Source organism: Ambystoma mexicanum, chromosome 4p (assembly GCF_040938575.1).
Source record: "Ambystoma mexicanum isolate Mex_15411 chromosome 4p, UKY_AmexF1_1, whole genome shotgun sequence".
NCBI lineage: Eukaryota > Metazoa > Chordata > Amphibia > Caudata > Ambystomatidae > Ambystoma > Ambystoma mexicanum.
The window spans coordinates 65908937-65934395 of NC_090927.1; the positions used below are offsets into that span (position 1 = coordinate 65908937).

Sequence of the window (25459 nt, forward strand, 5' to 3'; positions counted from 1 at the left end):
TGCAGTCCCAGACTGTTGATGCACCCGTAACCGACAAATCCCAAAGGCTGATAATCTCTGCACTACCCTGTGCCACATACAGGGTAAGTACAGTGCAGTATATTTCACCTTGATGTTTAAACTCCTTAGCATTATCATGTTCCCATCATGTTTTATGAAAATGGAAAATCCAGTTTACAAACTTGGGCCAACAGCATTTAGTGCATGTTCTGGAATGTGTTTAACTACACATCTGCCTTCGCTTCAAACCCCTTTTCTTTATTATTCTTCCTTTTGTTTTTTTGGACCCTTTATAGATCCATCCGCCCTGAGGAAGGCTCTTCAATCAAGGCCAAGACTAATGACTTTAAAGCCGAAACGTGCCGCTAACACAACTCTAAAGTTCGAACAGTAATTTACTGATGATCTGTGTTTATAACAATTATTTACAGTTTAAAAAACTGGCACGTAGGCAGCTTCACTCAGCATGATCAGACTCTGATCATGAGTTTGCACAAAGGATAGGTACCTTTGCTCAACAAAAAGTTTCATTCAACATTGCAATACATTTTAATCTAACTGTGTACTTTGTTTGCTTCAATGTGAAAATATTTGCTTATCTTCTTTTCCCTTTCTTGTGTTTATTCTTGAATCATTCTATTTTATAAATGTTAACCATTTAAGAGATCGGTTTTTGTTTTTTGTGATTAAATTTCTCTGAACACCTTATGGGCAAATTCTGTTTGGTATTGCTCATAAGTATCACTATATACAATTTCTTTACTTAGAACAATGAATAACATTATTCATTTTAACCATTTTTTCTTTCTGTTTATATCAATAAATAAAATGTATGACTGAATATATTTTCCGTGTTTGCCCTACTTGTTCTCCTTGGTATTTTTTTTTTTCTGACCTCTTATGAAGCAGAACATTTATTGGTTGGGAAAAGTGAACCTGAACCGAGACCATAATTGCTTGCTCAAGTAATAGTGAGAGTTAAAACCTTGTGTTTTCTTTGTGCTTTGCCCCGAACTTCCACTGAACACGCAGGGGGCACCCCCCTTTCTTTGTACAATACTCCTTCTACACCTCTGCAGGCCTGTCCTCTATTTGTACCCCTCCCCGGAAATCTTTCAAGGTTGGCAACCTTCTCCATATTGCCACTCTCAACTCTCGCTCAGCTGTCAAACACTTCTCTGACATCTGCCGCTTCCTGGAAGAACTTGATCTCGATGTCCTTGGTCTCACAGAGACATGGTTCATGTCCAGCTCTGTCACAAGCTTTGACACTCTCCTCCCTGATGGCTACAAGATCCTTTCCGCGCCCAGGTCCAACCATTCCAGAGGGGGTGTAGCCTTGATCTTTGGAGTGGATTCCTGCCTCTGTCATTCCTATGCAGGCCTACTCCTCTTTCGAATGCCTTGTCTGCAGGCTCTCTCCTGGCCACTCTCTTACTGTGGCTACTATCTATCAGCCACCTAGTCAGATTACCTCCTTCCTTTCTGAGTGGGCGGACTTCTCCTCCTCCATCCTGGCCTCGACCACTCAACTCCTCCTTCTTGGAGACTTTAACATTAACCTGGATGCTTTCTGCCTGTCCTCCGGATTCTTTCGCAACCTCTGCCACTCTCTCTTTCTATTCTCCCTTCTGGCCCGACTCACTCTGCAGGGCACACTCTGGATGTTCTGATCTCTTCAGACCTCCCACTCTATATCCCCCCCCCACCACTCCTCTCTCCTGGAGCGATCACTTTCTCCTTTGCTCCCATTTCTCCCTCTCTACCCCTCAGGCCAAGCCAACTCCAGCACTGCCACCTACCTTCTCGGTCATCCGACCCATGGAGCATGTGTCATTTGAGGCTTTCGCTGCCACTTTCCCTCCTCCTCCTCCACTGGCTGACTCACATCCTGACACAGCCCTTTCCATGCTCCACTCTTCTATCGCTGATACTCTGAATGTTCTTGCCCCTGTCATGAGGATCCGCTTGAAGCCCATAGCCAAGTGCAACTCCCGGTATGAATCTGACCTTGTCACCCTTAAATGCAATTGCAGGTTGGCGGACAGGAAATGGCGTGCTTCCTGTACATCCTCTTACAAAATGGCCTGCCGCCTGCTCCAAAGGCAATACCAGCTCTCTTTCCGCACCAAGAAGAGAGCCCCCATCCAAGCCCGCCTCTCTGCGGTATCCAACAACTCAGCCGAACTCGTTAAAATCTGCAAGGAGCCGGCCAATCCTGCTGCAGTCTCTACCTCTCTTGTCCCTTCTCAGGCCCTCTGCATGGCCCTGGCTTCTCATTTCATCTCTAAAACCCAGGACATCCTGTCCACCCTCTCATCCTCTCCTCCTCCTGCCTCTGATCTCTTCTCTACATCCGGCCCTCCTGTGGCCAGCTGTCACGATGCCTGCCCCCGGAAAGCCAGACCAGGCCCAGCAACCCCAGAAGCAGGCATCATGCCACTTGAAGCATGCCCAAAAACCCCAGTTAGGGGCTATTTGGCTACAGTCCTGGCGCCTATGGCGCCAGGCTCATAAGAATAAAGTCAGTCCTGACGCCATGGGCGCCAGGCTCATTGCAGAAAACTTACGTGATGCAGACCATGCTGCATACCTACCTGGTGCAGACCATGCTGCACGAAGCCACAAGCCAAATGAGGCTTAGAGGGACTATTTTACCTCAGGGACTCCTTTCCTCTCGGGTGGGGCTGTGGAAGAATACTTACCTGGAACTTCTTCCAAGGCTATTTAAGCCACACCCGGACAGCCACACGTGCTTCGCGTTATTCTGCGTGCTGCAGCGTAACGCTCACCGTGTCTTCAGCAGCTCCAGTCTTCAGCCACGCCCGCTTCAGCCCTGGAACACCTGGAACAAGAAAAGGAGAAGGAGAAGAGATCAGAACAAAACCCTTACCTGAATCCTTGATCCAGCACATCGTCGATCTGGAAGAGAGAAGCCTTCACAGTGCCTCGCAGCACCGCGCTGAACTCACCATCCGGGGCTGCATTCCTTTACTCCATCGCGAACCCAGCATCTCCAGGCCATTCTTCAACACCTGGGGGAGACAAGAACAAATAGGTGAGCAAGGGCAATACAAACCACCCCCAAAGACTTACCTGATTACCACAGGGGGGTACTCACCTCATCTCGGGTCGGCGCCGTCAATCCTGCATCACCGCCGCACTCCGGCCCCTAAGGGGAAAACAAGGACAATACAACCTACCCCCAAAGACTTACCTGATTACCACAGGGGGGTACTCACCTCATCTCGGATCGGCGCAGTCAATTCTGCATCACCGCCGCACCCCGGGCCCTAAGGGGAAAACAAGGACAATACAACCTAACCCCAAAGACTTACCTCATTTACCACAGGGGGGTACTCACCTCATTTCGGGTCGGCACAGTTAATTCTGCATCATCGCTGTACCCCGGCCCCAAAGGGGAGAACCACAATAGACTTACCAGGATCTTACCAATTGCCACTTGGAACTCTTCTAGTGGTTTAAATCTGCAACCTGCAAGGAATCTGGCAGAGTGAAGATCAGACTTTTGAACTCTTATGAACGATTGGACTTAGAGTCAATACTGGAACTCGCCAATTCCTCCACGCCAGTGAATTAACTGGTCGTCTATGCGCCCCTGCGCTCGACGCAGGATGGAGAGCTCATCTTTCCAAATCATCAGGTGAGATTAAGAGGGGACTTCAGGAGTGTTCTGTGGGCAGACAAGGGGAGTGGGAAGGCGGGTTAACGCTCAGATTACGGGAGGTTAATTCGCCTTCTCCATTGCAGAAAGATATTCGTACGAGTCCAACAAACAAAGCTAAGTGGGTCTGTCCAGTCTGTCATCTCGGCTCTACGTGTTACTCTGGTGGAAGCAACAGCGGGCCAGTCCAGATCGACGCCCCCGTGGGAATCAGGTGAGCGTAACAGAACCTCTCCTCCTTCTTTCTCTTCCTTTCTTCTGTTCTCCTCTGACGAGGTTTCTAGACAAGTCCGATCTATGAAAGTCTCGTCAAAACAGGTTCTTCCCTGTTCCTCTAAAACCATTAAGGACCACATTGACACCCTCGCTCCTGCCCTGGCTGACTTCTGCAACCACTTCTTTGCCACTGGAGCCTTCCCTTCCCCCCTTGAAGCATTCTCTTGTGCACCCTCTTCTCATGAAACCCTCAGCCAACCCCTCCTGCCCGGCTAACCATTGTCCGATCTCCATCACTCCTTTCCTGGGCAAACTCCTGGAAAAGCTGGGCATCGCCCAGCTTAATCTTCACACTGAATTGGTTGGTTGTGTCCATGACCATCAGCCTGGCTTCAGAGCAGACAGAATCATGGAAACTGGTCTCCTGAACATCCGTGAAGACCTGCTCTCTAACCTTGATTCTAATCTCCCCTCTGTCCTCATCTTAGCTCAACCATGCCATCCTGCTCAATCGTCTCTGTGATGACCTGGGTATCACCAATCAGGCCCTGGCCTGGTTGACCTCATTACTTTCTGATCGACCCTCCCAGGTCCAACTTGGGTCCTTCCTCTCCTCTATCTCTATCTCTACCTGTGGTGTTCACCAGGGGTCTAACATCTCTCTCTGGCTGTTCAACCAATACTTGGCACCTCTCGCTCACTGCATTGCCGCTCTCTGCCCAACCTTCAGTGCTACACTGATGACACTCAGCTCGTTTTCAGGCTCCCCTCTGCCGCTTCTTCTCCTTCTCTTATCTCTGACAGTCTGTCTGCAATCCAGAAATGGTATGCCGCCAATGACCTCTGTCTTAATGCCAGTAAGATGGAGATTCTCCTTATTGGCACACCCGCTCCCTCCTTTCCTGCCACTCTCTGGCCGATCTCCCTTGGCCCTCTTCCTGCTCCCACCTGTGAGGCTAAGAACCTCAGGGTCATCTTTGACTCCACACACTCCTTTTCTGCTTACATCTCTGACGTCTCTAAGAAGTCAAACTACCAGCTGCACCTCCTCAGAGGTATTCTTCCTTTTCTCTCCTTCCCCCAGAAGCTCACTGTCTCCAGAGCTCTGGTTTTCTCTAGGCTGGACTACTGCAATAGCCGCTTTCTAAATCTGCCTGTTTCTACTCTCTGCCCTCTGCAACTCATCCAGAACAGGACTGCAAGACATGTCCGTTGCTCTCAAGCCCAGGGATCGTATCTCTCCAGCACTGAAATCTCTGAATTGGCTCTCAGTGGCTGCAAGGATTAGGTTCAAGACCCTCTGTATCGTCCACAAGGCCTTCTGGGGCCTGGGTCCTCAATACCTCCAACTCTCTCTTTGTAAATACCTTCCCACTTGAGCTCTTCACTCCTCCACCTCCAACTCCCTCAGGTTCAGTCGCTTATCCAAGCAACGAGTTGGCGGTAGATCTCTTTCTTCGGCTGGGGCTTCCTTCTGCAACAGCCTCCCTGCCTCTCTGAAACTCGAGGAGAACCATCTCGGGCTCCGGTAGCACCTCAAGACCTTCCTATTTGCTTCTGCCTTCTCTTGTCCTCTCCCCTGCTAATTTCCTGTTTGACACTGCACTGGTCACCTGGCTACCCTCTGATTTCAGTCCCAGCTCCGTACCCGGCCAGTTGCACACCCGCACTGCCTCCTGGAAACCCTTGCACTTGGGTCTGTATCTGTAACCCTACAGTCCCCCTACCTGCACTTTTGGACACCTGCTGTCTGCACTTGCACCTGCCACCTGCTGGACGCACTTCTTGTTATTGTTTTGATCCCATGTACAGCACTGCCCCCTCCCCCTTCCCCTGGCACTTTTCCCCTCCCGCCTCCCCTGCTCTTGCACAATCTCAATGTCACTTAGCCTAGTAAGATTGTTGTCTCTGTCCACCTTTTGTTTCCCCCTTCCTTTCCTCGTCGCGCCTTGAAACACTTGTGTATAGGCACATTACAAATCTTATCATTCATATTTTTGCACCAATATTTTGCACCACAGGGCCACAGACTGAACTGCCTTGAATATTAATAATGAGATAGATTAGAGTTTTGTGGGTATTAGTAGGTTTAAATACATTAGTTGTTAGTTTTATATTTCATAGCAGCACAGTTCATATTCCCATGGTGTGGTGCAGCTTTTATGTATTGACAAATTCAACCCCCCATTTTACCTTATATTCTATGCACTCGCAATACTGACCCACACCAGATTCAGTCCAGAGTCTCTCACCCGAGTCTCACACTTTTGCAGGCAAATGAGATAAATGTTCAGGCTTTTGGTGAAATGCTGACCTGGCTAAAATTCAGAGCCTCCTTTTTCCTACATCACCATCTCCACTGTGGCTATCCAGCTTCATGAATTGGATCACCATCTCCACTGCAGCTATCCAGCTTCACGGGAATGGATCACCATCTCCACTGTGGTTATCCAGCATCATGGAATGGTTCACCATCTCCACTGTGGCTATTTAGTGTCATGAGAATGGATCACCATCTCCATTGTGGCTATCCAGCTTCATGGGAATGTATGACCATCTTCACTGGGGCTATCCAGCATCATGGAATGGATCACCATCTCCACTGTGGCTATTTAGTATCATGGGAATGGATCACCATCTCCATTGTGGCTATCCAGCTTCATGGGAATGTATGACCATCTTCACTGGGGCTATCCAGCATCATGGAATGGATCGCCGTCTTCACCTGGGCTATGCAGCTTCAGGGGAATGGATCACCATCTCCACTGTGGCTATCCAGCATCGTGAGAATGGACCACCATCTTTACTGTGGCTATCCAGCTTCAAGGGAATGGACCACCATCTCCACTGTGGCTATCCAGCTTGAGGGAATGGATCACCATCTTCACCGGGGTTATCCAGCTCCATGGAATGGATCACCATCTTCACCGGGGATATCCATCTTCATGGGAATGGATCACCATATCCACTGTGGCTATCTAGTGTCATGGGAATGGATCACTATCTCCACTGCGGCTATCCAGCTTCATGGGAATGGATAACCATCTTCACCTGGGCTATCCAGCTTCATGGGAATGGATCACCATCTCCACTGTGGCTATCTAGTGTCATGGGAATGGATCACCATCTCCACTGCGGCTATCCTGCTTCATGGGAATGGATCACCATCTCCACTGTGGCTATCCAGCTTCATGGAATGGATCGCCAACTTCACCTGGGCTATCCAGCTTCATGGGAATGGATAATCATCTTCACCTGGGCTACCCAGCTTCAAGGGAATGGATCACCATCTTCACTGGGGCTTTCCAGCTTCATGGGAATGGATCGCCAACTTCACCTGGGCTATCCAGCTTCATGGGAATGGATAATCATCTTCACCTGGGCTATCCAACTTCATGGGAATGGATCACCATCTACACTGTGGCTATCCAGCATCATGGAATAGATCACCAACTTCACCTGGGCTATCCAGCTTCATGGGAATGGATAAACATCTTCACCTGGGCTATCCAGCTTCATGGGAATGGATCACCATCTCCACTGTGGCTATCTAGTGTCATGGGAATGGATCGCCATCTCCACTGTGGCTATCCAGCATCATGGAATGGATCACCATCTCCACTGTGGCTATCCAGTGTCATGCGAATGGATAGCCATCTTCACCTGGGCTATCCAGCTTCATGGGAATGGATCACTATCTACACTGTGGCTATCTAGTGTCATGGGAATGGATCACCATCTTCACTGTGGCTATCCAGCTTCACGGGAATGGATCACCATCTCCACCGTGGCTATCCAGCTTCATGCGAATGGATAGCCATCTTCACCTGGGCTATCCAGCTTCATAGAAATGGATCACCATCTACACTGTGGCTATCCAGCATCATGGAATGGATCGCCATCTTCACTGGGCTATTCACCTTTATGGGAATGGATCACTATCTACACTGTGGCTATCCAGCATCATGGGAATGGATCACCAACTTCACCTGGGCTATCCAGCTTCACGGGAATGGATCACCATCTTCACTGGGGCTATCCAGCTTCATGGAAACGGATCACCATCTCCACTGTGGCTATCCAGAATCATGGGAATGGATCACCATCTTCACTGTGGCTATCCAGCTTCAAGGGAATGGATCACCATCTTCACTGCAGCTATCCAGCATCATGGAATGGATTGCCGTCTTCACCTGGGCTATCTAGTGTCATGGGAATGGATCACCATCTCCACTGCGGCTATCCAGCATCATGGAATGGATCACCATCTTCACCGGGGCTATCCAGCTCCATGGAATGTATCACCATCTTCACCTGGGCTATCCAGCTTCATGGTAATGGATCACCATCTACACTGTGGCTATCCAGCATCATGGAATGGATCACCATCTTCACCGGGGCTATCCAGCTCCATGGTAATGGATCACCATCTACACCTGGGCTATCCAGCTTCATGGTAATGAATCACGATCTACACTGTGGCTATCTAGTGTCATGGGAATGGATCACCATCTCCACTGTGGCTATCCAGCTTCATGCGAATGGATAGCCATCTTCACCTGGGCTATCCAGCTTCATAGGAATGGATCACCATCTACACTGTGGCTATCCAGCATCATGGAATGGATCGCCATCTTCACTGGGCTATTCACCTTTATGGGAATGGATCACTATCTACACTGTGGCTATCCAGCATCATGGGAATGGATCACCAACTTCACCTGGGCTATCCAGCTGCACGGGAATGGATCACCATCTTCACTGGGGCTATCCAGCTTCATGGAAACGGATCACCATCTCCACTGTGGCTATCCAGAATCATGGCAATGGATCACCATCTTCACTGTGGCTATCCAGCTTCAAGGGAATGGATCACTATCTCCACTGTGGCTATCCAGCATCATGGAATGGATCACCATCTTCACCTGGGCTATCCAGCTCCATGGAATGTATCACCATCTTCACCTGGGCTATCCAGCTTCATGGTAATGGATCACCATCTACACTGTGGCTATCCAGCATCATGGAATGGATCGCCATCTTCACTGGGGCTATCTAGTGTCATGGGAATGGATCACCATCTTCACCGGGGCTATCCAGCTCCATGGAATGTATCACCATCTTCACTGGGGCTATCCAGCATCATGGAATGGATCGCCGTCTTCACCTGGGCTATGCAGCTTCAGGGGAATGGACCACCATCTTCACTGTGGCTATCCAGCTTCAAGGGAATGGATCACCATCTCCACTGTGGCTATCCAGCATCGTGAGAATGGACCACCATCTTTACTGTGGCTATCCAGCTTCAAGGGAATGGACCACCATCTCCACTGTGGCTATCCAGCTTGAGGGAATGGATCACCATCTTCACCGGGGCTATCCAGCTCCATGGAATGGATCACCATCTTCACCGGGGATATCCATCTTCATGGGAATGGATCACCATATCCACTGTGGCTATCTAGTGTCATGGGAATGGATCACTATCTCCACTGCGGCTATCCAGCTTCATGGGAATGGATAACCATCTTCACCTGGGCTATCCAGCTTCATGGGAATGGATCACCATCTCCACTGTGGCTATCTAGTGTCATGGGAATGGATCACCATCTCCACTGCGGCTATCCTGCTTCATGGGAATGGATCACCATCTCAACTGTGGCTATCCAGCTTCATGGAATGGATCGCCAACTTCACCTGGGCTATCCAGCTTCATGGGAATGGATAATCATCTTCACCTGGGCTATCCAGCTTCAAGGGAATGGATCACCATCTTCACTGGGGCTTTCCAGCTTCATGGGAATGGATCGCCAACTTCACCTGGGCTATCCAGCTTCATGGGAATGGATAATCATCTTCACCTGGGCTATCCAACTTCATGGGAATGGATCACCATCTACACTGTGGCTATCCAGCATCATGGAATAGATCACCAACTTCACCTGGGCTATCCAGCTTCATGGGAATGGATAAACATCTTCACCTGTGCTATCCAGCTTCATGGGAATGGATCACCATCTCCACTGTGGCTATCTAGTGTCATGGGAATGGATCGCCATCTCCACTGTGGCTATCCAGCATCATGGAATGGATCACCATCTCCACTGTGGCTATCCAGTGTCATGCGAATGGATAGCCATCTTCACCTGGGCTATCCAGCTTCATGGGAATGGATCACTATCTACACTGTGGCTATCTAGTGTCATGGGAATGGATCACCATCTTCACTGTGGCTATCCAGCTTCACGGGAATGGATCACCATCTCCACCGTGGCTATCCAGCTTCATGCGAATGGATAGCCATCTTCACCTGGGCTATCCAGCTTCATAGAAATGGATCACCATCTACACTGTGGCTATCCAGCATCATGGAATGGATCGCCATCTTCACTGGGCTATTCACCTTTATGGGAATGGATCACTATCTACACTGTGGCTATCCAGCATCATGGGAATGGATCACCAACTTCACCTGGGCTATCCAGCTTCACGGGAATGGATCACCATCTTCACTGGGGCTATCCAGCTTCATGGAAACGGATCACCATCTCCACTGTGGCTATCCAGAATCATGGGAATGGATCACCATCTTCACTGTGGCTATCCAGCTTCAAGGGAATGGATCACCATCTTCACTGCAGCTATCCAGCATCATGGAATGGATTGCCGTCTTCACCTGGGCTATCTAGTGTCATGGGAATGGATCACCATCTCCACTGCGGCTATCCAGCATCATGGAATGGATCACCATCTTCACCGGGGCTATCCAGCTCCATGGAATGTATCACCATCTTCACCTGGGCTATCCAGCTTCATGGTAATGGATCACCATCTACACTGTGGCTATCCAGCATCATGGAATGGATCACCATCTTCACCGGGGCTATCCAGCTCCATGGTAATGGATCACCATCTACACCTGGGCTATCCAGCTTCATGGTAATGGATCACAATCTACACTGTGGCTATCTAGTGTCATGGGAATGGATCACCATCTCCACTGTGGCTATCCAGCTTCATGCGAATGGATAGCCATCTTCACCTGGGCTATCCAGCTTCATAGGAATGGATCACCATCTACACTGTGGCTATCCAGCATCATGGAATGGATCGCCATCTTCACTGGGCTATTCACCTTTATGGGAATGGATCACTATCTACACTGTGGCTATCCAGCATCATGGGAATGGATCACCAACTTCACCTGGGCTATCCAGCTTCACGGGAATGGATCACCATCTTCACTGGGGCTATCCAGCTTCATGGAAACGGATCACCATCTCCACTGTGGCTATCCAGAATCATGTCAATGGATCACCATCTTCACTGTGGCTATCCAGCTTCAAGGGAATGGATCACTATCTCCACTGTGGCTATCCAGCATCATGGAATGGATCACCATCTTCACCTGGGCTATCCAGCTCCATGGAATGTATCACCATCTTCACCTGGGCTATCCAGCTTCATGGTAATGGATCACCATCTACACTGTGGCTATCCAGCATCATGGAATGGATCGCCATCTTCACTGGGGCTATCTAGTGTCATGGGAATGGATCACCATCTTCACCGGGGCTATCCAGCTCCATGGAATGTATCACCATCTTCACTGGGGCTATTCACCTTTATGGGAATGTATCACCATCTTCACTGTGGCTATCCAGCATCATGGGAATGGATCACCATCTTCACCGGGGCTATCCAGCTCCATGGAATGTATCACCATCTTCACCTGGGCTATCCAGCTTCATGGTAATGGATCACCATCTACACTGTGGCTATCCAGCATCATGGAATGGATCGCCATCTTCACTGGGGCTATTCACCTTTATGGGAATGTATCACCATCTTCACTGTGGCTATCCAGCATCATGGGAATGGATCACCAACTTCACTGTGGCTATCTTGTGTAATGGGAATAGATCACCATCTCCACTGTGGCTATCCAGCTTCATGGGAATGGATCACCATCTCCACTGTGGCTATCTAGTGTCATGGGAATGGATCACCATCTCCACTGTGGCTATCGAACATCATGGGAATGGATCATCATCTCCACTGTGGCTATCTAGTGTCATGGGAATAGATCACCATCTCCACTGTGGCTATCCAGCTTCATGGGAATGGATCACCATCTCCACTGTGACTATCCAGCATCATGGAATGGATCGCCATCTTCACTGGGGCTATTCACCTTTATGGGAATGGATCACCATCTACACTGTGGCTATCCAGCTTCATGGAAATGGATCACCATCTCCACTGTGGCTATCCAGCTTCAAGGGAATGGATCACCATCTCCACTGTGGCTATCCAGCATCATGGAAGGGATTGCTCTCTTCACCGGGTCTATCCAGCTTCATGGGAATGGATCACAATCTCCACTGTGGCTATCCAGCTTTATGGGAATGGATCACCATCTTCACTGTGGCTAACCAGCTTCATGGGAAAGGATCACCGTCTTCACTGTGGCTATCCAGCACCATGGTAATGGACCACCATCTTCACTGTGGCTATCCAGCACTATGGTAATGGACCACCATCTTCACTGTGGCTATCCAACATCATGGGAATGGACCACCATCTTCATTTCGGCTATCCAGCACCATGGAAATGGATCACCACCTCCACAGGGGCTCTCCTGTTTCATTGGAATGGCTCACACCTCCACAGGGGCTCTGCTGTATCATTGGAATGGATCACCACCTCCACAGGGGCTCTCCTGTTCCATTGGAATCGATCACTACCTCCACAGGGGCTCTCATGTTTCATTGGAATGGATCACCATCTCCACTGTGGCTATCCAGATACGTGGGAATAGATCACCATCTCCACTGGATTCTATCCTGCTTCGCTGGAAGTGGTCATCATCTCCATCCAGAGCTAGCCAGTTGCATTGAAGTGAATCATCATCTCCAAACAGGAATATCCAGTTTCATTGGAATGAACCATCATCTCCACCTTGTAATATCCAGCTTCATTGGAATGACTCAACGTCTTCACCACAGGATATCCAGCTTCATTGGAATGGCTCAACATCTTCACTGCAGGATATCCAGCTTCATTGGAATGGATCACCATCTTTCTGGGGGCTTTCGAGCTTCATTGCAGTGGATTCCCATCACCACCAGGGCTGCCCTTTTTCATTAGAATGGATCACCATCTTCAGTGGGGCTATCTAGCTTCATTGGAATGGATCACCATCTCCAAGGGGCCTTATAGCTTCATTGGAATGGATCATCTTCATTGGAATGGGTGATCATTTCCACATAGGGATGTCCACCTTAGTTGGAATGGATCATCATATTTAAAGGGGGATATCCCTCTTCACTGGAATGGATCATCGTCTCTACAGGCGGTTCTACCGATTCATTGAAAGCGATTATCCTCTATAGAGGGCATCTCCCTCTTCCTTGGAACACATCCTCTTCACCAGGTGCTGTCAAGCTTCATTGGAACAGGCCATCCTCTCCACAGTGGACTATCCAACTTCATTGGAAGGGATTTTCATCTCGTTAGGGGCTCTCCCACTTCATTGGATCTGATGTTCCCATCTCCAGTGCCTATGATGTGTAGTGGATGATCAGCCCTTTCAGTTTATCATTCTTCCCTTTAACCTTTGACCTCAAACTGGGCCCTAGTGTGTTTAAAAACAGCCATGCACCTGAAGCGGCTTGTCCACATCAGATGTCTCTATCTACCCATAGCTGGTTGATTGGCTTATGCATCCATGCACCTTGCAAGGATATGCTCTTGTCACAATTGACTCGGGTATGCTGCTCTCATCTTTAGTATGGGTATATGATCAACTGTAACGAATCAGATTGAACTCTGCCTCCATAGTTTACTTTCACCTGGGGAGGTTTTTCACCCTGCTAAGACTCGGGTATCTTTTAGAGGCAAAATTGCCCAGGCTCAGAAGTAGTATGTGTCCCGGTATTCATAGCAAAAGATGGCATGAGAATTACTGAGGGTTCAGGGGCGCATGGCATTGTGGTTTAAGTGATCCCAGAGGGTATGCTTCATCTCATGCCTCTGGCCTCAGACTTGTATAGCCATTGGATTCCGGAATAACAATATTTCGACAGAAGACTCCGTTATCACGGAAACAGCTTCAGTGGTAGCTCGTACTGGAGTATCTTCAGAAGTCATCACAGTTGACACCAGCACGATACTTTAGGTGTGCTGCCCTTGGAGACTGATCTGTTCAGTGCAGAAGCTCAAAGAAAAGGGAACAAAACATTGAGTCAGAGAGGATGGACATGGACTTTCATCACCCTGAAGAGCTTTGCACCTTTCATCATAAACAGTCCAGTTCTTATTGAAAAAGAGAAGTCAATTTACATCATGAATGGTTTGATCAAAATGGATTGTATGTTCACCATTTTTAGCCAATGGTCTCCATCAAAGTGAAGCTTTTGATGATTGAATCCATTTTCCCAGTTGCCATCATGTCATCAAGAATAGGAGAGCTCTAAGCTCTACCAGGAAGGCTCTTCCAGTTGCCCTAGGTTTGGGATGTGGTCCTTCATTTAGGCAGACGTTTGTCTTGCATTTACACATGCCATAAGATAATTTCCTACCTTACTTATCTCCTAATTCCTCCTCTTCCCAGGTGGAGTTCATGCAATATTTGGATGTTAAATGGTCAGTGGTGATGTACTTGGGAACCACAGCTACCATTCTAAAGTCAGACAGTTTATTCACTACTTCTGGTGCAGCGGCCCAGGGAAGTAGGGCTTGCACTGCTTCCTGAAGTCGATGGATTTTGTTCAGAAGTCACTATGGCTTATTCAAGGCAGATCCACCACAGGAGTGTCTACCTCCTGGGCAGCAGCGCACGGTGTCCCACTACTAGGAGGTATTCGCAGGATATCTACCTGGAGGCATGATTGCCTTCATTCAGAAGGTCTTTGCACATAAAGTGTACATGCAGAGGATTTACAGTATCTCCGTAGCATGTTTTTCCAGATATAAATTACGGTAAACATATCACCCAGGGGTGCGCGTGTTTTGGTTTACTCATGTGCTGATGCGCATCTGGATTTGGTTGATCTCAAAATGAACGACTGGGATGAGGAAGAAAGACCTGGGGATGATGCCCCATGATATAGAAGCGAACCTTATTACTCTTCGTATACTTTTCTCCATCCTAGATCATTGGGATGTCACAGGATCATGAGGCTTGCTAAGGTCTAGGAGGATTGTGGGTAACAGTACCCTGATATAGGTGACCCAATAAAACACAGGGAAGGATTAATAGGCTGGACTGGGAGGAGGTAGCAATCCAGGTGAGCAGTGAGACATCATCAACCAAACACTGGTTTGCTGTGAAGGGGGAGAAGATGAGAGTAGCTCCCTCGCGGCGGCTCTGCTCTCATCTGAACCACCTGCAGGGTCATGATATCGAGTACCCCAGGCAGCTTGAAGTTTCAAGGCCTCAATAACACAATTAAAGCTGGTCCCTTAATGCCAGAATAGTGCCTGCATCTTGACTTTCCTTATGGTCTATGCGCTACAAGTCAATGAAGAAAGACAAGTCAGAGACAATACACATCTTTCCCACTAGTTGTCACCATCAGCACCTGTTTAGAATTCTGTCATCATGAAATTAGGGACATTGAGTAAAATTATAGTTATCTAGGACTCTTTCATTACCTTTAAAAAAATGGAGGTGTATGAAACTGCTTAGACATAATTGCATTTGATTTTCTATAATATTTCAATATTTTATTTTATTCTATTATTTTATTTTTGGACTGCTGAATAATTATATTATATATACCTTTTGAAATGGATGTTGGCATCCTTTGATGACAGGACAAAAACTCGACCACACTCGTTATGCCGCTCCATTAGTTACAAAGGCAATGAGCCTTTTTTTTAAATTTCCTTAACTGCTTGTAATTTATAGGCTGCTGCAAACTTAGACACTGCCTGCAAATAGTGCTTCGTGATTCGATAAGGTACATCCGCCATAACTTATCCCACTTAATGCATCTCATCAACCAGCGTAGCCCTTTTTTTGCTTCACCAGATCTCACATGATTTCAAGACTATGCGGGTAATATTAACAATGCTAGAGTGCCTTGCTGAGTTCACCAGATCTCACATGATTTCAGGACTATGCGGGTAATATTAACAATGCTAGAGTGCCTTGCTGAGTTCACCAGATCTCACATGATTTCAGGACTATGCGGGTAATATTAACAATGCTAGAGTGTCTTGCTGAGTTCACCAGATCTCACATGATTTCAGGACTATGCGGGTAATATTAATGCTAGAGTGCCTTGCTGAGTTCACCAGATCTAACATGATGTCACGACTATGCGGTTAATATTAACAATGCTAGAGTGCCTTGCTGAGTTCACCAGATCTCACATGATGTCAGGACTATGCGGGTAATATTAACAATGCTATAGTGCCTTGCTGAGTTCACCAGATCTCACATGATTTCAGGACCATGCGGGTAATATTAACAATGCTAGAGTGCTTTGCTGAGTTCACCAGATCTCACATGATTTCAGGACTATGCAGGTAATATTAATGCTAGAGTGCCTTGCTGAGTTCACCAGATCTCACGTGATTTCAGGACTATGCGGGTAATATTAACAATGCTAGAGTGCCTTGCTGAGTTCACCAGATCTCACATGATTTTAGGACTATGTGGGTAATATTAATGCTAGAGTGCCTTGCTGAGTTCACCAGATCTCACATGATGTCAGGACTATGCGGGTAATATTAACAATGCTAGAGTGCCTTGCTGAGTTCACCAGATCTCACATGATTTCAGGACTATGCGGGTAATATTAACAATGCTAGAGTGCCTTGATGAGTTCACCAGATGTCACATGATTTCAGGACTATGCGAGTAATATTAATGCTAGAGTGCCTTGCTGAGTTCACCAGATCTCACATGATGTCAGGACTATGCGGGTAATATTAACAATGCTAGAGTGCCTTGCTGAGTTCACCAGATCTCACATGATTTCAGGACTATGCGGGTAATATTAATGCTAGAGTGCCTTGCTGAGTTCACCAGATCTCACATGATGGCAGGACTATGCGGGTAATATTAACAAAGCTAGAGTTCCTTGCTGAGTTCACCAGATCTCACATGATTTCAGGACTATGCGGGTGATATTAACAATGCTAGAGTGCCTTGCTGAGTTTCATCAATGCCCTAATGCTATAGAACCCCTGACACTTGGGTTCCTTATTCCCTCGCCCAGTAATGCGCTGCAAGGCCCCCTCTATTAAATGTTTTTGTCTTGCTTTCATCGATTATTGGTACTAATTACCAATGCCAGTATGAATATCTACGTCTAAATAGTCCAGGACATTGACTCTATCAAAACACTTACTTGATGTACAGTAAATTATTTTCTCACCCAAGGAAGGGTGGTCAGCCAATCAGGTGGCTGGCAAAGCAGGCGAGAACACACTGTGTACTGCCTGCTTTTTCCAGCCACTTAAGGCCCTTCCACGGGTGGTTCCCTCTTGGTTGTGGGGAGGCAACAGGGTTGCCGCCCTATGCCGCCAACCTCTCCACCACCCCTAAAGGCATCCCGCACCCTTTCACCGCCCCACTCCCTCCCTCCTCACTTTACCTGCTGTCCTGGTGCTTTGTGCTCTGGTCCCGAGGCTCCTCCCGCCCACGGCGACCACAATGGAAATAGACAAGGGACAAAATCCCCTTTCCTAAGAAAGCAGCCATCTGTTTCTATTACTGGAAATTGGGCTCCCGCAATACGCGCATATGCCATCTCCCATAAAACAGTAAATAAGAATTAAAGTATTTGCACCCCGGACGACCCCTAGTGTGCGAATAGCTATTACCCTCGCTCAGGGGGGTGTCTTGGGCCTGTAGCAGCCCTGAGGCCTTGCCAAGGCCATTGCTTCGCTCAGGCCAACCTAGCCTCGGGCTGGAGGGCCATTAACAGCCCTGTATGCCCCCCAGCGCTGGGGTGATTGCTACAATGTCCTTGGACAAAATTAATTGACAGTTTCATAATCATTTTGTGATTTATTTCTCAGTGTTTGTTTTAGATTGTGCCCCTTTCCAATAGTCTTTCTACATTGTCTATGAATCCTAAACTGTATCATCCTAGAACTACAATTATGGTGATGTGAGAAACTGGTCATGGTGTCCAAGTCAGTTCATCTCGAACCATGGCAAGGGACTCAATTTCCTCCTAGATTGTCTGCATACATCAATATTAGTTACTTGTAATCCCATTCCTTTGAGCCCTTCTTTTCCAATCCTCAGTCCTTAACATGTGAAGTGTCCACCTATCGAGGCAGGCAACCAACCCCCTTAATCTGAAATGTTGTTTTAAAAAACGTTTGTTCACCCTGGACCATGACCCTGTCTCTGGGGGGAGGTCACCACTTAGCTAGCATTCCATCTGTATGTAGTTTAGCCGTATAACCCTCTGCAGTATTCTCCATGGACGAGAGAGGAACCTAGGACTGAGACAATCAAGAGAAGGACTCAGAGAAAGGGGATTACAGGTAAGTAATCTTGACATACCTCACCGTCCCTGTTCCTCATCTCAGTCCTTAAGATGCAGGGACTGCAGTGCAACCAACACGTACCTTTAATCTGTCACAATGCCCCTCTAATGTGTCATTCAATCTTTTACCCATGACAGAAAGGACTGGCTTGCTAGTCCAACACAGTGTGTAGTTAGACAATAAGCCCTGAGACACAGGGGTATTACTGCATCAGGTAATGCCCCCGGCAGCCATAGTAAACAAACACAATGGCCGCCATGCAACAGGAAACACGTAGTCCCTTCTTTCCATGGCGACCATTGAAGTAAATGGGAAAAAAAGGTAAACAAAGAAATGGCCACCATGGAACAGGGAGAAGGGACTACGTGTAGTCCCTTCTCACTTTCCATGGCGACCCGAGGAAAGAATATGAAAAATGGAAGACCGGCGCGAGGGACATGCCGCAACGTGAGCTGGAATACCTTCAGGTAAGACTCGGAAATGCACCAAACGGTGGCAGGATTTCTTTCTTTTTGTGGCGTGCAGGATGCTAATGGTTAATAAAAGTCTAAGAAGTGACGCCACTGCAAAGATCACCCACTGCAACACACTTGACACAGCTCTGGCCGATCTAACCTGCATGCACCAGTGGGAGGTAAAAGGCGTCACAATCTTCAAGGGACTCATTGATGCTCGGTTTAACCACGGCTTCATGCAGATTTACTGTTTTGTCGCCCCACTCCTCCTTTTAGCATTTTTCAATGCTTTGATTTGTGTACAAAGTGGACTGTACCTCAGTCCTGAGGAGATGAATGCCTGCAGGAAAGAGGCCTCATACCCAGAATTCTTGGGATCCTCTATTGTCAAAGTGGGAAGACGGCGAAGTTACCTGGTAGCGGGAACCTGCACTTGAGTCCACAGCGGAAGAAGCAGCAGCGCTTGGGACCTAAGCACTCGGTGTCCCCGTCACATTCGTTCGCCTCCTTTTGGGTGCAAGTCGTGGCGGTGTCCGGAGGGCAGAAGCCGAGTTTCTCTAATGGGGAGAAAATCCACAAGAACACATGTCAACTACTTTCTGATCTGGGGTCACAAAGAGCCACAGCATACCATGTGAGCCACACATTAATCTGACTGCTCACTGCGCATCCTTACTTTCAATCGGGCACATCTCATGGCAGAGACCACAATTGCATAAACATGCCCCAAGCCTCGAGGGCCGGGATCCTGACGGGTTTTCAGGTTATCCCTCATTAATATTCATGAGGAACAATGTGCGTTCATTTAGAATCATTGTATGCAAATGTATCTCATGAATATGAATGAAATCCTGAAAACCCGGCATGGATCCAGCCCTCGAGGCCTGGAGTTGGACAGCCGTGTGCTATTTTCCACAAGTGCAATCTGTAAAATAAAAGGACCCTCACAGGACACTCAGAACTTTTCGAAGGTCTTGCTTGTACAAAATTGCAGAGAGACTCTGATGAACTTAGTAATGTAACCAGAGATACAGAATTGTAGTCTGATATTGGATTGTTTTGTGATGTAATGTGCAAGTATGACATTTTTCTCTGTATTCCTGTGATGTCACAACAGTTGCATTGAATGATTGATTTGCTTGGATGGATTGTTCATACATTAATAAAGCTTGTTTCTGATAATGAAACATTGCAACATCCTTACCTTGTCAGTCAACAACAGTCTCTTTTTTGTTTTTATGGTGTTGTGCAATTGCCTCCTCCACATTTAAGCCACATTCTCTCATTGTTTTGGTCATAAAATATGTACAAAACATTGGGCCTCATTGCAAGAGTTACCGGACCGGAACACTATGGGAATGGAGATTAACAGAATTACCGGAGCCTGTAATTTTATTTGGGTCTGGTGGAAACCCGCTGGTATCCGGTTACCGCCAGACCCGTCATGAGGCCCATTAAGTTGAAACAACCTTTAGTCAAAAACAAGGAGTGGCCAAAATTAAGTACGGAGAGTATATAAGAGTAGTGAACATAAAATTGCTAAACAAATTCACATTGTAAAATCGACACAATTCTAACAAGCATTGGAAAAGCCCTCAGCCTTGGCTTTTTTGGCCGCCAAACCGGTATTTATCAGGCAATGCCGTAATAGTATGACCGGGCCAGAAGTTGGCAATAGCTGGCGAATGGTGTTAGTAGATGGGCACATTACGGCCGTGCCTAACAAATGTCTATCTAATCCTATGCAAGAGTCTAAACTGTTGGCTTTGCCAGTGCTTGTTTCTAGCAGTGCTTCAGTGGAAGAAACAACTGCAAGACTCACATATGGTTTATAAAACAAGCAGTGAAGGCACAGTTGGTAAAGGTATTCTAGTTATGCCATAAAATTTCCGAAGACTGCTCAGAAAGCACAGAGCTAGATCAGAGGCATCTGGGGAGGGTGTAAGTTTTGGGTAGGGAGAAGAAGGGAGTGGGTACAGGCAGGTGTACTAGCATGGCCATGGGAAGACAACAAAAGGGTACAATCTAAGCAACACCCGCAGGCTGTGTCCCTCCTCACATCCCATCGCTCTCGAATCTTCACTTCCAATCAAAGTAGTTCAGCCTGTAGGCAGCACATACACTGCCACCTTATAGCCAAAACTAAAAAAAGAACCATTGGGCAGTGATGGAGGAGCATGACTGAAGAGTAATTAGTAGTTGTAATGGGTTATTTATAACATGCTTAATACCCAGAGGTTTCTAAGTGTGGACCTGGGGAGCAAACTTGTGTTACTCTGCATCATCTTGCTTCCAAGACGATTGCGTTGTCCCTGAGCTATCCTCCCGAGACAAGTAGCCTCTGTGTGGTGAAAAGACCCCCGCAAGATGGAAGAACATCCTGAAACAAGAATCTTTTCTCAAGATCATGTGACACCCATTGCAGAACCATGAAGCTAGAAGTAGGACTACAGAAAGTGAGCCATCTTGAGGATTGATTGCTCCACTCAACCATACTTCTCCCGGAGCTCCCACTTTTACCCCGGGATTGCCCCCTATGTGCAGTGTTCCGTTCCTTCTCAACTAGATTAGGATTTAGCAAGTCAGAGGCGAAGTTAGAATTATGGGAAGAGATCCAGAAAATGCTGTCTAGCGTTACATGGAAAGGAAACAGTGGAGAGACACTGAAAGTCGGTGACACGGGGAGAGACAAGATGTCGGATACTGACTTTCTTTACCGTAGCAATGACGTGGCGCCATGCCGCTCTGGGGGGATCAGGATGGCAGGCATGAAGGAAATGCCAGTCAGAGTAACCCCACACAAGACCTCCTATGCTAGAGAAGTGGCGATCCACCTCAGGAACCATAGACGGGGAGGAGTCGATGGGCACGCAAGGCAAGCAACGACCCAGAGGGGAGAAACGATTGAGGATGCCCAAGGGGAGCAAGGACACAAAATGGTATAAAAGCATCTGGATGCCCAGAAACTTGTAGGAGAAGAAGCAGTGGAGATGTGATGGCACAGTACGAAACCAGGACGCCTGAAAAAGAGTAACTAGAAGTGCTGCATGCTGGAGCCTGATGTATAAGGGTCCTAGAGCCAATATAGAAAAGGAGTGGAACAGGAAGTGCTGCATGCTTAAACCTGATGTATAGGGGTCCCAGAGCCAATATAGAAAAGGAGTGCAACAGGAAGTGCTGCATGCTGAAATGTGATGTGCAAGGTTCCTAGAGCCAATATAGATAAGGAGTGGAACCGGAAGTGCTGCATGCTGGAACCTGATGTACAAGGTACCTAGAGCCATAGAAAAGGAGTGGAACAAGAAGTGCTGCTTGCTGGAACCTGATGTATAAGGGTGCTAAAGCCAATATAGAAAAGGAGTGCAACAGGAAGTGCTGCATGCTGGAATCTGATGCACAAGGTTCCTTGAGCCAATATAGAAAAGGAGTGGGACAGGAAGTGCTGCATGCTGGAAACCGATGCACAAGGTTCCTAGAGCCAATATAGAAAAGGAGTGCAACAGGAAGTGCTGCATGCTGGAAACCGATGCACAAGGTTCCTAGAGCCAATATAGAAAAGGAGTGCAACAGGAAGTGCTGCATGCTGGAAACCGTTGCACAAGGTTCCTAGAGCCAATATAGAAAAGGAGTGCAACAGGAAGTGCTGCATGCTGGAAACCGATGCACAAGGTTCCTAGAGCCAATATAGAAAAGGAGTGCAACAGGAAGTGCTGCATGCTGGAAACCGATGCACAAGGTTCCTAGAGCCAATATAGAAAAGGAGTGCAACAGGAAGTGCTGCATGCTGGAAACCGATGCACAAGGTTCCTAGAGCCAATGAAGAAAATGAGTGGAACAGTAAGTGCTGCATGCTGGAGCCTGATGAATAAGGGTCCTAGAGCCAAAGAAAATGAGTGGAAAAAGAAGTGCTGCATGCTGGTACCTGATGAATAAGGGTCCTAGAGCCAAAGAAAAGGAGTGGAAAAAGAAGTGCTGCATGCTGGTACCTGATGAATAAGGGTCCTAGAGCCAATATAAAAAAGGGGTGCAACAGGAAGTGCTGCATGCTGGAACCTGATGTACAAGGTGAAATGTAAACAACAGTTGGCATGGGAAGGCACCTATGCTGTTCATATGGCTTCAATCGATCTCAGTTCCGCCTTCTATGCTGTTGACAGAAATCTTCTGTGGGCTGAACTGTGGGTGTGGGGTATTGCAAAAGGCCTCCTGAGGCTGATTATTGGCCTTTACTCAAACTTTAACATCCAAGTCTGCCTCCGTCGGGCAGGTCAGCTTTCACGCCAAATCTTCATCTTTCGTGACTTAGGCAGGGGTGTGTGGTGGCTCTCTGCCTCTTTCATCTCTACTTGGCTGATCCGGGTGATCATTTGAAAGCGGCAACTTTTGTGTCACCAAAATGACTGTACTTGAGACCATTTTGTTTGGCTCATTTTCGACTGTAGTTCAGCAGGATTGCAGCACTTGATTAATGCATTTGCTGTGTTTGTCAATAGTCATTCTCTGCAAATCAATATATCGGAAACAAAAATTCTGCAATGTTCAAGGGACAGTAAGATCAGCTCTTTTCATTGAAGATTGTGGGCCGAGGAGGTGGGGAGAGCGAACTCAATAGTATATATGGGGTTCTTGCTTTCTGCAAAACTCTCCATTGGTGATATTTTGAACTGGTTAAGGAAGCGTGCCCTGGCTCTATCCAACCAACTAGTAGGGATCGATTCAAGATACAGTACATTTTCCCATCTTCCATGTTGTTACGTCTTAGCTTTAGGGTAAAATATGTAGGCGGAGCCGTACGTGGGTTTGATAAATATTTACTGGGTTTAAACGTCAGGTAAGTACATGAGGACAGGTAACTAAAATACATAGGCAGGGAGAGACATTCACCGGCCCCCTTGTCCATTAATCATCCAGGTCCCAACTGTTTTTCTCTGGAACATTCATGCACACTCCAGTCCAAACATTCCACACCAACACTCTAAATATGACCCAAGCATACAAACATGGAGAGGGAGCAGATCCAAACCTAACATATCTTCCCCCTTTACATAAACAGACAACAGCAGGAGAAGACAAAAGGAGAAGATACATAATTGCTCTGAACAAAATCTAATACACAAGAATGACCAAACAGGCCAAATCCTCCACAATCCAAACTCTTACAAAGCAAGCTACTGCTCAGAGCAATACATTGCTGACCTCACCATTCCTTACACTAGCTTAAGAACAGCTAAACTCTAATCATACACATGCACCAACTCTGCAGCGGGCCCACCACAGACGTCAAAAACAGGGAACCAGCCTCCATTCTCCAGGCAAACCTAACCACCAAGTTACACGCAGTGCACCCTTATCATCAATCCTTTATCTACAGGTGTACACCAACACCAACCAAACCCAGCACCAATGCCAGGGATAAGATGGTGCCCAAGATAAACGCAGCTGACAGGACCAGACCCACCAACATGTTGCACCACTAAACCAATACATGCCCACTGTCCATGGCAACCAGCACATGACTGACACATTCACACACATACCACAATACCTTCAATTTAGTAGTAAACAATGTGTAAAACTTTACAATAAAATGAACTCCCGAAACAGGACCATTTCTTTTTTTTGTTAAAGCTGCAGAGATATTCTGTGTGTACCTGTGGAAAAAACTATTGGTTAACATGCAATTCATTACAAGTATTGCCATTTCAATTTTTTTTCTTTGGTTGATCACTTTCACTTTAAGCAAAGGGCTGTTACTCTGCTAATCACACAACACATGCTCATTGGCATGTGCAACAAAAGCACCACTCCTTACCACATATCCACAATGGCATCTCGTATCCCAAAATATTGGCACCTCATGTACCAAAACCAGTGACGTCTCATGTGCACCACATGCACACCTCCAATGCTAGACCAATGGCATCTCATATGCCACCAAATAGCACCTCATGTACCACAACCAGTGACATGTCATGTGCACCACATGCACACACCTTCAATGCTAGACCAATGGCATCTCATATGCCACCAAATAGCACCTCATGTACCACAACCAGTGACGTCTCATGTGCACCACATGCACACCTCCAATGCTAGACCAATGGCATCTCATATGCCACCAAATAGCACCTCATGTACCACAACCAGTGACATGTCATGTGCACCACATGCACACTTCCAATGCTAGACCAATGGCATTTCATATGCCACCAACTGGCACCTCATGTACCGAAACCAGTGACGTCTCATGTGCACCACATGCACACCTCCAATGCTAGACCAATGGCATCTCATATGCCACCAAATAGCACCTCATGTACCAAAACCAGTGATGTGTCATGTGTACCACATGCACACTTCCAATGCTAGACCAATGGCATCTCATATGCCACCAAATAGCACCTCATGTACCAAAACCAGTGAGGTCTCATGTGCACCACATGCACACCTCCAATGCTAGACCAATGGCATTTCATATGCCACCAACTGGCACCTCATGTGCCGAAACCAGTGACGTCTCATGTGCACCACATGCACACCTCCAATGCTAGACCAATGGCATCTCATATGCCACCAAATAGCACCT

The 25459-nt window shown here is 47.3% G+C and overlaps 1 protein-coding gene across 1 annotated transcript in view; it reads right to left on the reverse strand.

Moving 5' to 3' along the window:
• Positions 1 to 25459, reverse strand: part of LOC138452996 (WAP four-disulfide core domain protein 5-like) — a 287523-nt gene that overhangs the window by 24881 nt on the left and 237183 nt on the right. The window contains exon 3 of the mRNA XM_069605401.1: positions 19287 to 19430. Coding sequence (XP_069461502.1) covers positions 19287 to 19430 — 144 coding nt within the window. The remainder of the gene's footprint in view (positions 1 to 19286; positions 19431 to 25459) is intronic.